The 12,955-nt window shown below is 36.6% G+C and overlaps 1 protein-coding gene across 1 annotated transcript in view; it reads right to left on the reverse strand.

Moving 5' to 3' along the window:
* Nucleotides 1-12,687, reverse strand: part of LOC105241320 (fibronectin type III domain containing protein 3C1) — a 32,521-nt gene extending 19,834 nt beyond the window's left edge. The window contains 10 exon segments of the mRNA XM_034648862.1: nucleotides 5,899-6,048; nucleotides 7,639-7,752; nucleotides 7,966-8,057; nucleotides 8,835-8,940; nucleotides 9,051-9,084; nucleotides 9,086-9,167; nucleotides 9,754-9,822; nucleotides 10,382-10,520; nucleotides 12,013-12,187; nucleotides 12,273-12,687. Of these exon segments, the coding sequence (XP_034504753.1) occupies nucleotides 5,899-6,048; nucleotides 7,639-7,752; nucleotides 7,966-8,057; nucleotides 8,835-8,940; nucleotides 9,051-9,084; nucleotides 9,086-9,167; nucleotides 9,754-9,822; nucleotides 10,382-10,520; nucleotides 12,013-12,187; nucleotides 12,273-12,364 (1,053 nt within the window). The 5' untranslated portion in view covers nucleotides 12,365-12,687.
* Between the last annotated feature and the right edge of the window lie 268 nt (nucleotides 12,688-12,955).

Here is a 12,955-nt window from a genome sequence, read left to right on the forward strand (position 1 = left end):
GGTCGTGGTTGATATTTTGGACCCTGTACATTCTCTCAATTATCCCTCAAGAGAATGACTAGGAGGAGGAACTCCCAACAAAGAAAAGAACCAGAGACAATGTCCTCTGCCACAGATCTAATGGATATGAATATAAGCAAGATGTCAGAGATAGACTTCAGGGTAGCAATTATGAAGTCAATAGCTAGGCTTGAGAAAAGCATTAGTGACAGTATAGAATCTCTAAGGGCTGAAATGAGATCTAATCAGGCCGAACTTAAAAATGCTTTGAATCAAATGCAGTCTAAACTGGATACTCTTATAGCCAAAGTAAATGAGGCAGGACAATGAATCAGTGATCTAGAAGATAAGCTGATGGAAAGGAAGGAAGCCTAGGAGGATTAGGATAGGCAGCTAGAAGCCTATGAGAACAGACTTAGAGAGATCAATGACACCATGAAACATTCCAATGTCAAAATTATTCGGATACCTGAGGGGGTGGAGAGGGAGGACTAGAAGGTATATTTGAGCAAATCATAGCTGAGAACTTCCCTAATCTGGGGAAGGAAACAAGCATTTGTGTCCAAGAGGCAGAGAGGACACCTCCCAAGATCAACAAAAATAGACAAACACCTCGGCATATAATAGTGAAACTTGCAAATCTTAGAGCCAAGGAAGCTACCCTGAGAGCAGGTAGGGAGAACAGATTTCTTATGTACAGAGGGAGGAATATCAGAACACCATCAGACCTATCCACAGAGACCTGGCAAGCCCGAAAGGGCTGGCAAGACATATTCAGGGTACTAAATTAGAAAAACATGCAGCCAAGGATAGTTTATCTAGCAAGGCTATCATTCAGAATGGATGGAGCAATAAAGAGGTTCCAGGAGAGGCAGACACTGAAAGAATATGTGACCACCAAGCCAGACCTGCAAGAAATATTAAGGGGGATTTAATAAAAGAAGAAAGACCCCAAGAGTAATATAGACCATGAATTTAAAGAGACAATTAACAAAAATAGGGACTTTACAGGAAATATGATGGCACTAAATTCATACCTTTCAATAGGTAAGGATTAATAAGATGGATAAACCCCTGGCCAGACTTATCCAAAAGAAATGGGAATGGACCGAAATTAAAATCATGAATGAAAAGGAAGAGAACCTGACTAACACCAAGATAATAGAAACAATTATTAGAAATTATTATCAGCAACTATTAGCCAACAAATTAAGCAATCTGGAAGAATTGGATGCCTTCCTGGAAACTTGTAAACTACCAAGACTGAAACAGGAAGAAATAGACAGTCTGAATAGAATAATAACCAGTAACAAAATTGAAGCAGTGATCAAAACCTCCCCCAAAACAAGAGTCCAGAGCCAGATAGCTTCCCAGAGGAATTCTACCAAACTTTTAAAGAAGAAGTAATACCTATTCTGAAGCTGTTCCAAAAAATAGAAATGGAAAGAAAACTTCCAAACTTGTTCTATGAGGCCAGGATTACCCTGATCCCAAAACCAGACAAAGAGTCCATCAAAAAGGTGAATTACAGACCAATATCTATGATGAACCTGGATGCCAAAATACTCAACAAGATTCTAGCCAATAGGATCCAACAGTACATTAAAGGATTAATCTCCACGACCAGGTGGGGTTTATTCCTGGGATGCAAGGGTGGTTGAACATTTGCAAATCAATCAGCATGATAGATCACATTAAAAAAGAAGAGACAAGAACCATATGATCCTCTCAATTTATGCAGAATAAGGATTTGACAAAATAATGCATCATTTCCTGATTAAAACTCTTCAAAATATAGGGATAGAGGGAACATACCTCAATATCATAAAAGCCAGCTATGAAAAGCCCACAGCGAATACCATTCTCAATGGGGAAAAACTGCGAGCTTTTCCCTTAAGGTCAGGAACACGACAGGAATGCCTACTGTCACCACTTTTGTTCAACATAGTACTAGAAGTCCTAGCCTCAGCAATCAGACAACAAAAAGAAATAAAACACATTCAAATTGGCAAAGAAGAAGTCAAACTCTCTCTCTTCACAGATGAAATATTATTTTATGTGGAAAACCCACAAAATAATTAGAACTGATGCAGCAATTCAGCAATGTGGCAGGATACAAATCAGTGCAGAGAAATCAGTTGCATTTCTATACACTAACAGTGTGACTAAAGAAAGAGAAATTAAGAAATCTATTCCACTTACAATAGCACCAAAAACCATGAGATACATAGGAATAAACCTAACCAAAGAGGTAAAGGATCTATACTATAGAAACTACAGAACACTTATGAAAGAATTTGAGGAAGACACAAAGAGATAGAAAAACATTCCACGCTCATGGATTGGAAGAAGAAACATTGTGAAAATGTCTGTGCTGCCCAGAGAAATCTACACTTTCAAATCCATCCCTATCAAAATACCATCAACATTTTTCGCAGAGCTGGAACAAGCAATCCTAAAATGTGTACAGAACCAGAAAAGACCCCAAATCACCAGGCGATTGTTGAAAAAAGAACACCAAAGCTGGGGTCATCACAATGCCTGACTTCAAGCTATAATACAGAGCTCTAATCATCAAGACAGCATGGTATTGGCACAAAAAAGAGACACACACATCAGTGGAAAGAACGGACATCCCAGAAATGGACCCTCAATTCTATGGTCAACTAATCTTTGACAAAGCAAGAAAGAATATCGAATACAAGAAGGCAGTCTTTTCAACAAATGGTGCTGGGAAAATTGGGCAGCCACATGCAGAAGAATGAAACTGGACCACTATCTTACACCATACACAAAAATAAAATGAGTGAAAGACCTAATGTGAGACAGGAATCCATCAAAATCCTGGAGGAGAACGTAGGCAGTAACCTCCTCAACATTGGCCACAGTGACCTCTTTCAAGACATGTCTCTAAAGGCAAGGGAAACAGAAGAAAAAAGGAACTTTTGGGACTTCATCAAGATAAAAATCTTTTGCACAGCAAAGCAAACAGTCACCAAAACTGAAAGGCAACCTAAGGAATGAGAGAAGATATTTTCAAATGATCTATAAAGAACTTCTCAAACTCAACACCTAAAAAACAAATAACCCAGTGAAAAAATGGGCAGAAGACATGAACAGACACTCCTCCAAAGAAGACATACAAATGGCTAACAGACTCAGGTAACATGCTCAACATCACTAGCCATCAGGGAAATACAAATCAAAACCACAATGAGTTACCACCTTACACCAGTTAGAATGGCAAAAGTTAACAAACTAGGAAACACCAAATGTTGGTGAAGATGGGGAGAAAGGGGAACCCTCTTACATTGTTGGTGGGAATGCAAGCTCGTACAGTCACTCTGGAAAACGGGATGGGGGTTCCTCAAGACATTAAAAATAGAGGTACCCTATGACCCAGCAATTGCACTACTAGGTATTTACCCCAAAGATACAGAGGTAGTGAAAAGAAGGGGCACATGCACCCCAATGTTCATAGCAACAATGTCCACAATAGCCAAACTGTGGAAGAAGCCGACATGCCCTTCAACAGATGAATGGATAAAGAAGATGTGGTTCATATATATAATGGAATATTACTCAGCCATCAGAAAGGATGAATACCTACAATTTTCATGGACATGAATGGAACTGGAGGGGATTATGCTAAGTGAAATAAGTCAAGCAGAGAAAGACAATTATCATATGGTTTCACAAATACGTGCAACATAAGGAATAGTGGAGAGGACCATAAGGGAAGGGAGGGAATACTGAAGGGGAAGAAATCAGAGAGGGAGACAAATCATGAGAGACTCTGGACTCCCAGAACCAAACTGAGGGTTACAGAAGGGCGGGGGGAGGGGGAGATGCGTTAACTACGTGATGGGTATTAAGGAGGGCACATGTGGTGATGAGCACTGGGTGTTATACACAACTAATGAGTCATTGAGCACTACATCAAAAAGTAATTATGTACTACATGCTGGCTAATTGACCATAATAATAAAAAAATAATATTGTATATCACTTAAACTATACTTCAATTGAAAAAAAAAAACAACTTCTCATTGGGCTTTAGTGACCCAGGGGTAGGAAGAATGTAGAGTGCTAACTAGCCTGAATCACACCACCTTGGTCGGTCCATTGCTGCTGGGTGAGGGTGGAAGTTGAGTTTGCCAACACTAACCCTTCAGGGGATTTAGAATACTGCTTCCCGCTTCCATCAGAGAGGTGTGGAGGATCATAAAGTCCCTGCTTGGCCATACTGACACCGGTTGTCTGGGGAATGGGAGCAGAGCACTGCCTGATTTTGCTAGGCAGGGAATGGAAGATTAAGTCTGTGCTTGGCCCTGCTGGAACTGAAACCTCTGGATAGGGAAACTGGAGCATGTTCTTTGCTTCTGGGGTGGCTTGGATGGTCAGCTTCCCACTCTGCCTATTGACATTTCAAGGGTGGGGAATAGCAGTAATGTGTGCAGTTTTTTAATTGAGATTTCAATTTCATTTGGCTAGAGTAAGGTGGGCATTCCTTAAGAGATTTTCTCTGGTTAGGCTAGCATTTTCCCATTTTGTTGGTGGGATGTAGGCTTTTCTTGAAGGTTTTTTTCCTGTCTGTCTCTGTTGGCAGAGCCCCCAGGGGGCTCACTACTGTGTTGTTTTTCAAGTTGTGAGTTCCTTAGGATCTTTTCCTTTGTACATTTTTCTTTCTTTCCATCACTCATAGTCTTTCTATGCTTGTTTGTTGTTTTGTGTGCAGAGTTTTTTTTAGTTGTAAGAAGGAGAACCTGGGAGGTATGGGGATATTCTGTCTTGGCTCACATTCCATTGATTTTTACCTCTCAGATATCTTTACAATCCATTAATGTCTTAGCATTCCCACTGTAGCATCCTTAATATTCATAAACTCACCTGTCCTTTGGACAATTGTAGTGGCCTTCTCACAAATACATATTGTCAGACATTTTGCTTTTAAAAAAGTTACTTCCAGTGATGAAAGGCAATCTAGGAGTTGGAGCTTAGATTTTCAGTATTAGGGCTCCTATGATTTGATTAGTTTATAGGGACAACATATCAGATCATTCCAAATTTGGATTGTCTTCCCAAACTTTAGAATCATGTGTCTTATAATTCTAGCAGTTCAGAGGAGAAAGATCATTTCCAGCTAAGGTTTTCAAGGAAGCATTCATGCAAATGCTTGGTTTTATGGGAGAAGATAGGCAATGAATAAAGCATGAACAAATGTGCAAGGCATACTTGGGGTGGTGGTAGAATAGACTTGTTTGTTTGAAATAGTTTCTGAAGTTTTTCCTAATTGATAATTATCACGTTGTGTACTTTTTAATTTTACAGATTAACAAATCACTGGATTAGAAATTTTGACTCAGTGGGTCTGAGTGGTGGTGCGGGAATCAGTGTTTTAAACAAGCATTTCAAGTGATTGTTAAGTTCAAGGTAATTTGGGAAACAGAAGTGTAGAGAAAAGAATGGGAGATCAAGTTGGAATAAAAAGTAGGTTCCAGGGGCGCCTGGGTGGCACAGCGGTTAAGCGTCTGCCTTCGGCTCAGGCGTGATCCCGGCGTTATGGGATCGAGCCCCACATCAGGCTCCTCTGCTATGAGCCTGCTTCTTCCTCTCCTTCTCCCCCTGCTTGTGTTCCCTCTCTCGCTGGCTCTCTCTATCTCTGTCGAATAAATAAATAAAATCTTTTAAAAAAAAAGTAGGTTCCAGATTATGGGGGTTTAAATGGTAGCTGAAGGAGCTCAGAATGATGTTGCTGAACAGGAGAAATATTTAACATTTGGAAGTCTGTGACTCCCTTCTAGTCACCACACTGGAAATGGTGCCAGTATTATGGATGTGGATAGTATAGGTTAATAACTGTCATCTTATTTACATTGGAATAACTGTTAGGATTACCTGAACTCTGCAAAAATATGTAGTTGCAGGAATGAGACCTTTAACTTCATAGCTCAGACAAGGGCCAGTGTAAATCGAGTGCATCGATTCTTCACCTTGTCCCCACTCAAGTCTATATTCAGTGATTTCACCACCATTACACACAGGAGTCTAAAAGATGCAACAAACAGAGAAATTGAGTTCTTCCTATAAGTTGTCATTATACTAGATATTGTGGAGAGTTACAACATAATTCTTTCAATATCAAAACTCATATTCTATTAAATGGTATGAGACAAGTGTAGAAATAATTAAACATAAGGCAGAACACTATAACATTAAAAGGCTGAAATAAAATTCAGAGAAAGGACCGACTAATCCCACATATTTGAAAATTCTTATTTTTAATTTGTTAAAATTATTCTCAAATAGGTTACTTAAAAAAGACCAAACTTAGATATATTAATGTTGCTTAATATTACTATTGATTAGTGGGGTCAAACAAATTCCAGTGTTCTCTGGATTTTGCACAGTCATGTAATCAGACTTGTCATTTGTTATTATCAAACTAAAGCTTTTGTGTCAATGCTAAAAACCCTCTGCTAGAGTCTGGGAAGAATAGAAGAAAAATTCAAATATACATAGGTGGCTTACTAACTAGGCCAGTTTTTAATTTTTCAGCTTGTTTAAATGGGGAGCTATTCACATGGGTGCAAAACATTTTTTAAAGCTTCACTATCTCATAGTCACATTTTTAATGTATCAAGTTGTAGAGTTACATGTAAACAAACAGTACCAGAGATTTCCCAATGAAACTTTAAAAAATAAGTTCTATAAATTGATTTAATTTTATCATCTCTTGTTTTGGTTTTAAAAATTAAAATAGTTACCTATTGATCACCTATTTGGTTTTCCAAATTTATTAATCTCTATAAATATAGAGTCTGGGAAGCAGGGTTACCATAGTTTTAGCCATTTATTTATTAAAAATTATTTCATCCATTTATTTGACAGAATGAGAGCAAGCACAAGCAGGGGGGCAGTCAGAGGGAGATATAGGCTCCTCGCCGAGCAAGGAGCTGGACATGGGGTTCTATCCCAGGATGCTGGGATCATACCTGAGCTGAAGGCAGATGCTTAACCCACTGAGCCACCCAGGCACCACTCTTTTTTTTTTTAAAGATTTTATTTACTTATTTATTTTAGAAAGCATGAGCAGGGGGAGGAGCAGAGTGGGAGGGAAAAATTCTCAAGCAGACTCTATGCTGAGTGTGGAGCCTGATGCAGGCTTGATCTCAAGACCCTGAGATCACGACCTCAGCCAAAACCAAGAGTCAGGTGCTCAATCGACTGAGCCACCCAGGTGCCCCTGGTCTTAGTGTTTCTTTCTTTCTTTTCTTCTCTTTTCGTTTTCTTTCTTTTTAAAAAGATTTTATTTATCAGAGAGAGAGGTAGGCAGGGGGAGAAGCAGGCTCCCCACTGAGCAAGGAGCCCAATGTAGGACACGATCCCAGGACCCTAGGATCATGACCTGAGCTGAAGGCAGAGGCTTAACCAACTGAGCCACCCAGGCATCCCTAGTCTTAGCCTCTCTAATAGTACTAGTATCAGGTCTTATGTGTGTTCTAGAACCAGGGTCCAAGATTTATGAATCCTAATCTAAACTCTGACTCCTTAGGGAGTTGTAGACTTTCAAAAAAATACTAAACAAATTACTGTGCTCTTATAGCCACAAAATTAATAAAAATATTGATAACATACCTCCCAACTAACAACAACACAGGTTGGACCCTTGCAGGTTAGCACAGGTATACCACATTGAGAAGGAGGGATAGGGACTGGTGCAGTTTCAGACTTCAATGGATGAAAGCCAAACTACAAATAAACACAAACAAATAAGAAAACACAAAAATGATTGTGCACATATGGTCACTTCCCACCCTGACAGGAAGTAGAAGCATATATTCATCCAAAGTGAAATGAACCATGAATGGGTCAACTGAATGCTATAACTTCCCCAGCACTATTCACTGCTTTTAACCAGAAACTGGATTGTTCAGAAATTAATTTACTCAGTATGCATCTCACTTTGGAACTAGGGTGCCCTTGTTTGTCATCTTGGTTATCTTCTGCCTTTTTGACATCTGCAAGTGCTTCAGAGTTTCCACTAGGATGATTATCTACAAAAATGTACAGAATAAACTTTTAAAATTTGCAAATAATTTTAAGGGTGGTCCTTTAAAATAATACAATATAATTTTAGAAGACACAATGTCAAAACAATAAAGTAACAAAACTCAAATTATATTAATTTGTGTCAATTAACTTTTAAATTTAATTTTGAAATTTAAAACACTTGTGACAAGATGGGTGGACCTAGAGGGTATTTACTAAGTGTTGTGAGTCAGACAGAGAGAGAAATACCGTATGATTTCACTTATGTGTGGAATCTAAAAACCAAACCAACCGAACAAATAAAACAAAAAACCAGACTCTGAAATACAGAGAACAAACTGTTGGCTGCCAGAGGAGTGGTGGTTGGGGGGATGGGCAAAATAGATAAAGGGGATTAAGAGGTACAAACTTTTAGTTATAAATAAGTCGTGGAGATAAAAAGTACAGCATGGGAATATAATCAGCAATATTGTAATAACATTGTATGGTGATAGATGGTGATTATACTTATTGTGGTGAGCATGACTAATGAATAGAATTATTGACTCAATGTTGTACACCTGAAGCTAATATAACATTGAATGTTAATTACACTTCAAAGATTATTGTGATTTCAATTACCAAGTAAGAAAGTTTTCTAAATATTATTTGATTTTGTAGTAAAAAAATGCATTTGCTCTGCTTTAATAACATTAATTAATTAATTAATTAATTAATTAAAATCAGAGGTTACAAAGCAAGAAATTTAGGTGATGTCATTCAAATCATACAAGAAGCCTCACCACATTTGATGTTGGTTTCTCTGGTCTTTGCTTCACCATTCAAGGGTGGAGGATGGCAAGATGCAGGAGCAAGAGTAGGTGTTTGAATAGTCAGTATATCTGAAGGCTAGGAGAAATACCAAATACCTTATGATTATCTTAAATTCAAATTCAGTTTTTTAAAACACTTAGTAATATAGGTCATTTCAATCCTCAATTCTCTCTCTGTTTCCTCACCTGGCTTTGGCCTATAGGTGATATACAAAAGACTCAGTTTATATGTAGTACCAGGTTGCAGGTGATCATATAGAAATTCCTTTGTGGTTCCGTTGTAGATTATGTTCCAGGAATTCTCTGAAAGGATAAAAGCAAATTTATCTAATTTATTTATAGGTAGCTTATAAATTTTATGGGTCCCATTATTACCTCATGTATATACTAAGAAATAAGCATTTTGGAAATTGTGGCCCAGTTACCTATTTACAATAGTTAAATAATTATATTCCTTATAGAATTAGCCATAAAATAATAAAAGATCAGTAAATAAACATAATTTGCTACTAAAAAATGGAGAAATCCAAGTAAGTCCTGAATTAGTTTATATAGTATTTTACCAATGCCAATTTCCTGGTTTTGATAATTGTACTGTGGTTATGTAAGATATTAATTTTAGGAGAAGCTGAGAGAAGGTTATATACAGGAATTCTCTACACTATTTTGACAACTTCTGCATAAGTCTAAAACTATTTCGAAATAAAAACTTCAAAAAAAAATCATGATGCACAGTTGTGATGAGCACCAGGTGTTATACAGAAGTGTTGAATCATTATATTGTATACCTGAAACTAATATTACACTGCATGTTGACTAACTGGAATTTAAATAAAAACTTTTAAAAAACCTTATAATTTGACTTTGAAAAAAAATCATGATGTCTTACCATCTGAATTTTCACTAACTTCTAAACTATAACTTGAAATGTATGTCCCACCATTATCTTTGGGTGGTTCTGAAAAAAGAAATAAAATTAAAATTATTCTTGAATAAACTTATAAGTATTTCACTGGAGCGTTATCTTATAAATTAAATTTTTTATGGAGCAAAAAATGCAAGCATGAAACTTAATAGGATATTAATATTAGACATGAAACAAGTAAGATTTTAAAGTTCTTTGGAAGAGACTAAAATGCTAACTTTGTACCTTGAAGTAGATTTTGCCAGTTTAGAGGTAAAATGATTTGTATGAACATAATTTCTTGTCAAGTTGGCATTTATCATTGATGTGTTTTTTAAATTGTGGCCTCTATATTGATATAATCTTACTTGGAATAACTATAATTTTTGAGGACTCATAAAATGTAGTCATTTGTTCATGTGTGAATTAATGAGATAGCAATAGAGAACTATAAAAAATGTCATTTACAACTGGACTCATTTATATGGTAAAATATTTCAAATGCAAATAATTAGGAGAGTATTTTATAAAGTTGAGAGCAATTAGAGTAAGATTTCTTCTCAATAATTAATATTAAGACAGAAAGGGTACATTTTAAATATAAAAACATTACCCCATCCAATTTTTACTCCGTGTGCATAGATTTTTCCCTTTATATATGGTGTTTTAGGGGATCCAGGTTTATCTGGACAGGTAGTATATTTTACTTCTCCACTGGGGTTACTCCTTCCTTCCAGATTGTAGGCAAAGATCTGTTTGAGTAAAAGAGAATACCTTGGTTGACTACTGGAAATAAATATCTGATATGAAAATGTGCAGTTTTCAAATAATATTATAAAGCAAGTTATTTGAAGATTTCTGAGAACTAAATGCAGAATAATGTTTAATTTCAACCAAAAAGGTATTCATTTTCATCTCCAGTGAAGAATATAATTTAATATTAAAAATATGATACAAATTTATAAATTATACCACATAACATAAATTTGTATGTAGTACTTCTCTGAAGATTTCTTATAGTGCATGAGAGGTCTTCTCCGTTTTATTTAGGTTTAAAACCCAGCCCCTGGAAATGAAAGACAATGAACTTAGGAATTAGGTTTGGGTTCAAGTTCTAACTTCAGCTGATTTTCCATCTGGGTGGTCCTGAGCAAGTCCCTTAGTCTCTCTGAACCTTAGTTTCTCTATGAAAAAAATGGAGACACTTTCTACTTTAAAGGGCTCCTTTTTTTCAGGATGTAATGAGATAATGCATATGAAGGCACTTAGCATATTAATTGCACAGAACTCTTCTTAAATGTTAGTTGCTTTATATAAAATGTAAAATATATATAACATAAAATGTACAGCTGCCTTTTAGGTTGAGTAGCCTATTTAGTATAGACTTGAAAGTTCAGAATGCAATGAAAAAATTTGCCCACCTGCATCAGGAATCCAGGGAGATGAGGAAAGGGTTTGCCCTAGTAGAAGTATGCAGAGGATCTGTATGACCATGCAAGGTCATCTGGGATTGGCCCAAAGTTGAAGAACTAACACACTTCACTGTGGATCTCTTGTGTTGTTATGGCTGCTGCTGCTTTTAGCTAATCTTCCAGGACTTAGGTACCTTCAGAACTCCCTGTACTGGCTTGCCTAAACTTGGCTCAGCATTGGTCCCATCTAGAACACAGAGACTTGGGAATCACGTGGTTTGATTGAGTAGAAATTAGCTTAATCATAGGGAAAAAAAGAGGAAAGCTGAGAAATAGACTCTTAACTATAGAGAACAAACTGATGGTTACCAGAAGGGAGGTGGGTGGGGGGATGGGTTAAATAGATGATAGGGATTAAGGAGTGCACTTGTGATGAGCACTGGGTGTTGTTTTTAAGTGTTGAGTCACTAAATTGTATGCCTGAAGCTAATATTACACTGTTAACTAACTGGAATTTATTTATTTATTTTTAAAGATTTTATTTATTTGTCAGAAAGGGAGAAAGAACACAGGCAGGGAGAGCTGCAGGCAGAGGGAGAAGCAGGCTCTCTGCTGAGCAAGGAGCCCAATGCAGGACTCGATCCCATCATGACTTGAGCCAAAGGCAGAGGCTTAACCGACTGAGCCACCCAGGTGTCCCAACTAACTGGAATTTAAATAAACACTTAAAAGAAAGAAATTAACTTAAATGTAAAGTTTTTCAGTATAAAATGCATGTAAAATGAATCTAAAACTGAAGTTGAAGATTAAAGCACGTGAAAAGAAAACTTACGGATCCTGCTTCTTTCATTTCTAGTACATAAGTAAGACTGTCATTTAGGTTTGTGTTAGTTGGGGCACACCATTCTAGTGACAAATCACAGATTCCTGCTTCTTTTAGCTTAGGAGGTGAAGGTGTTGGAGGCAAAGTTCCTGATGTATGGAAGACTGCTATTTCACTGAAATCACTGAAAAATAAATTAATATTGGAAAAGTTATTTTCAGGTTCTTATTAAAGTATAGACTTTTAAATATTGGAATAATTCAATGTACCTCAAGTCAAAGTTATTTTTGGCAGCTAGTCTGAATGAATATTTTGTAGAAGCATTCAGTTTGAGGATCTTGTGCTGTTTCATGGTACCCATATAACAACTTTTGAAGCCTTCACCTTTGCCCTTAATAATAGATGTAAAACGTTAGAATATTATAAAATGCTGCAAATATTCATAATATTAATAATATACATTTACAAACAAGTGCTTTTAAGAGATAAAATGGTTTACCTCATCCCATTCCAAAAGGAAGCTGTTTATTTTGTAACCATTATCATTGGAACCCTAAATATATTAAAATTATGATGGTCTGTTTTTACACAGTATATGTACATACACACACTATATAATTAAGTGATTGAATCCCTCAATTCGTTTCCCGGGGTGGGGGAGGAAGGGGATAGGCTGGTGATGGGTTTTAAGGAGGGCACGTATTGCATGGTGCACTGGGTGTTATATGCAAGTAATGAATCATGGAACTTTACATCAAAAACTAGGGATGTACTGTATGGTGACTAACATAATATAATAAAAAATATTATTATTAAAAAAAGTGATTGAAATTACTGTAAAATTAATCTGCTTACATTTTGTTTTTAAAGCCATCCAGATTTCAAAGTTAAAATGCACTTTTTTTTACAGTCTATAAGACATACCCAAATTCTATGTCTTGTTTTGTTTCCC

The sequence above is a fragment of the Ailuropoda melanoleuca genome, chromosome X (genome assembly GCF_002007445.2).
Source record: "Ailuropoda melanoleuca isolate Jingjing chromosome X, ASM200744v2, whole genome shotgun sequence".
Classification (NCBI taxonomy): domain Eukaryota; kingdom Metazoa; phylum Chordata; class Mammalia; order Carnivora; family Ursidae; genus Ailuropoda; species Ailuropoda melanoleuca.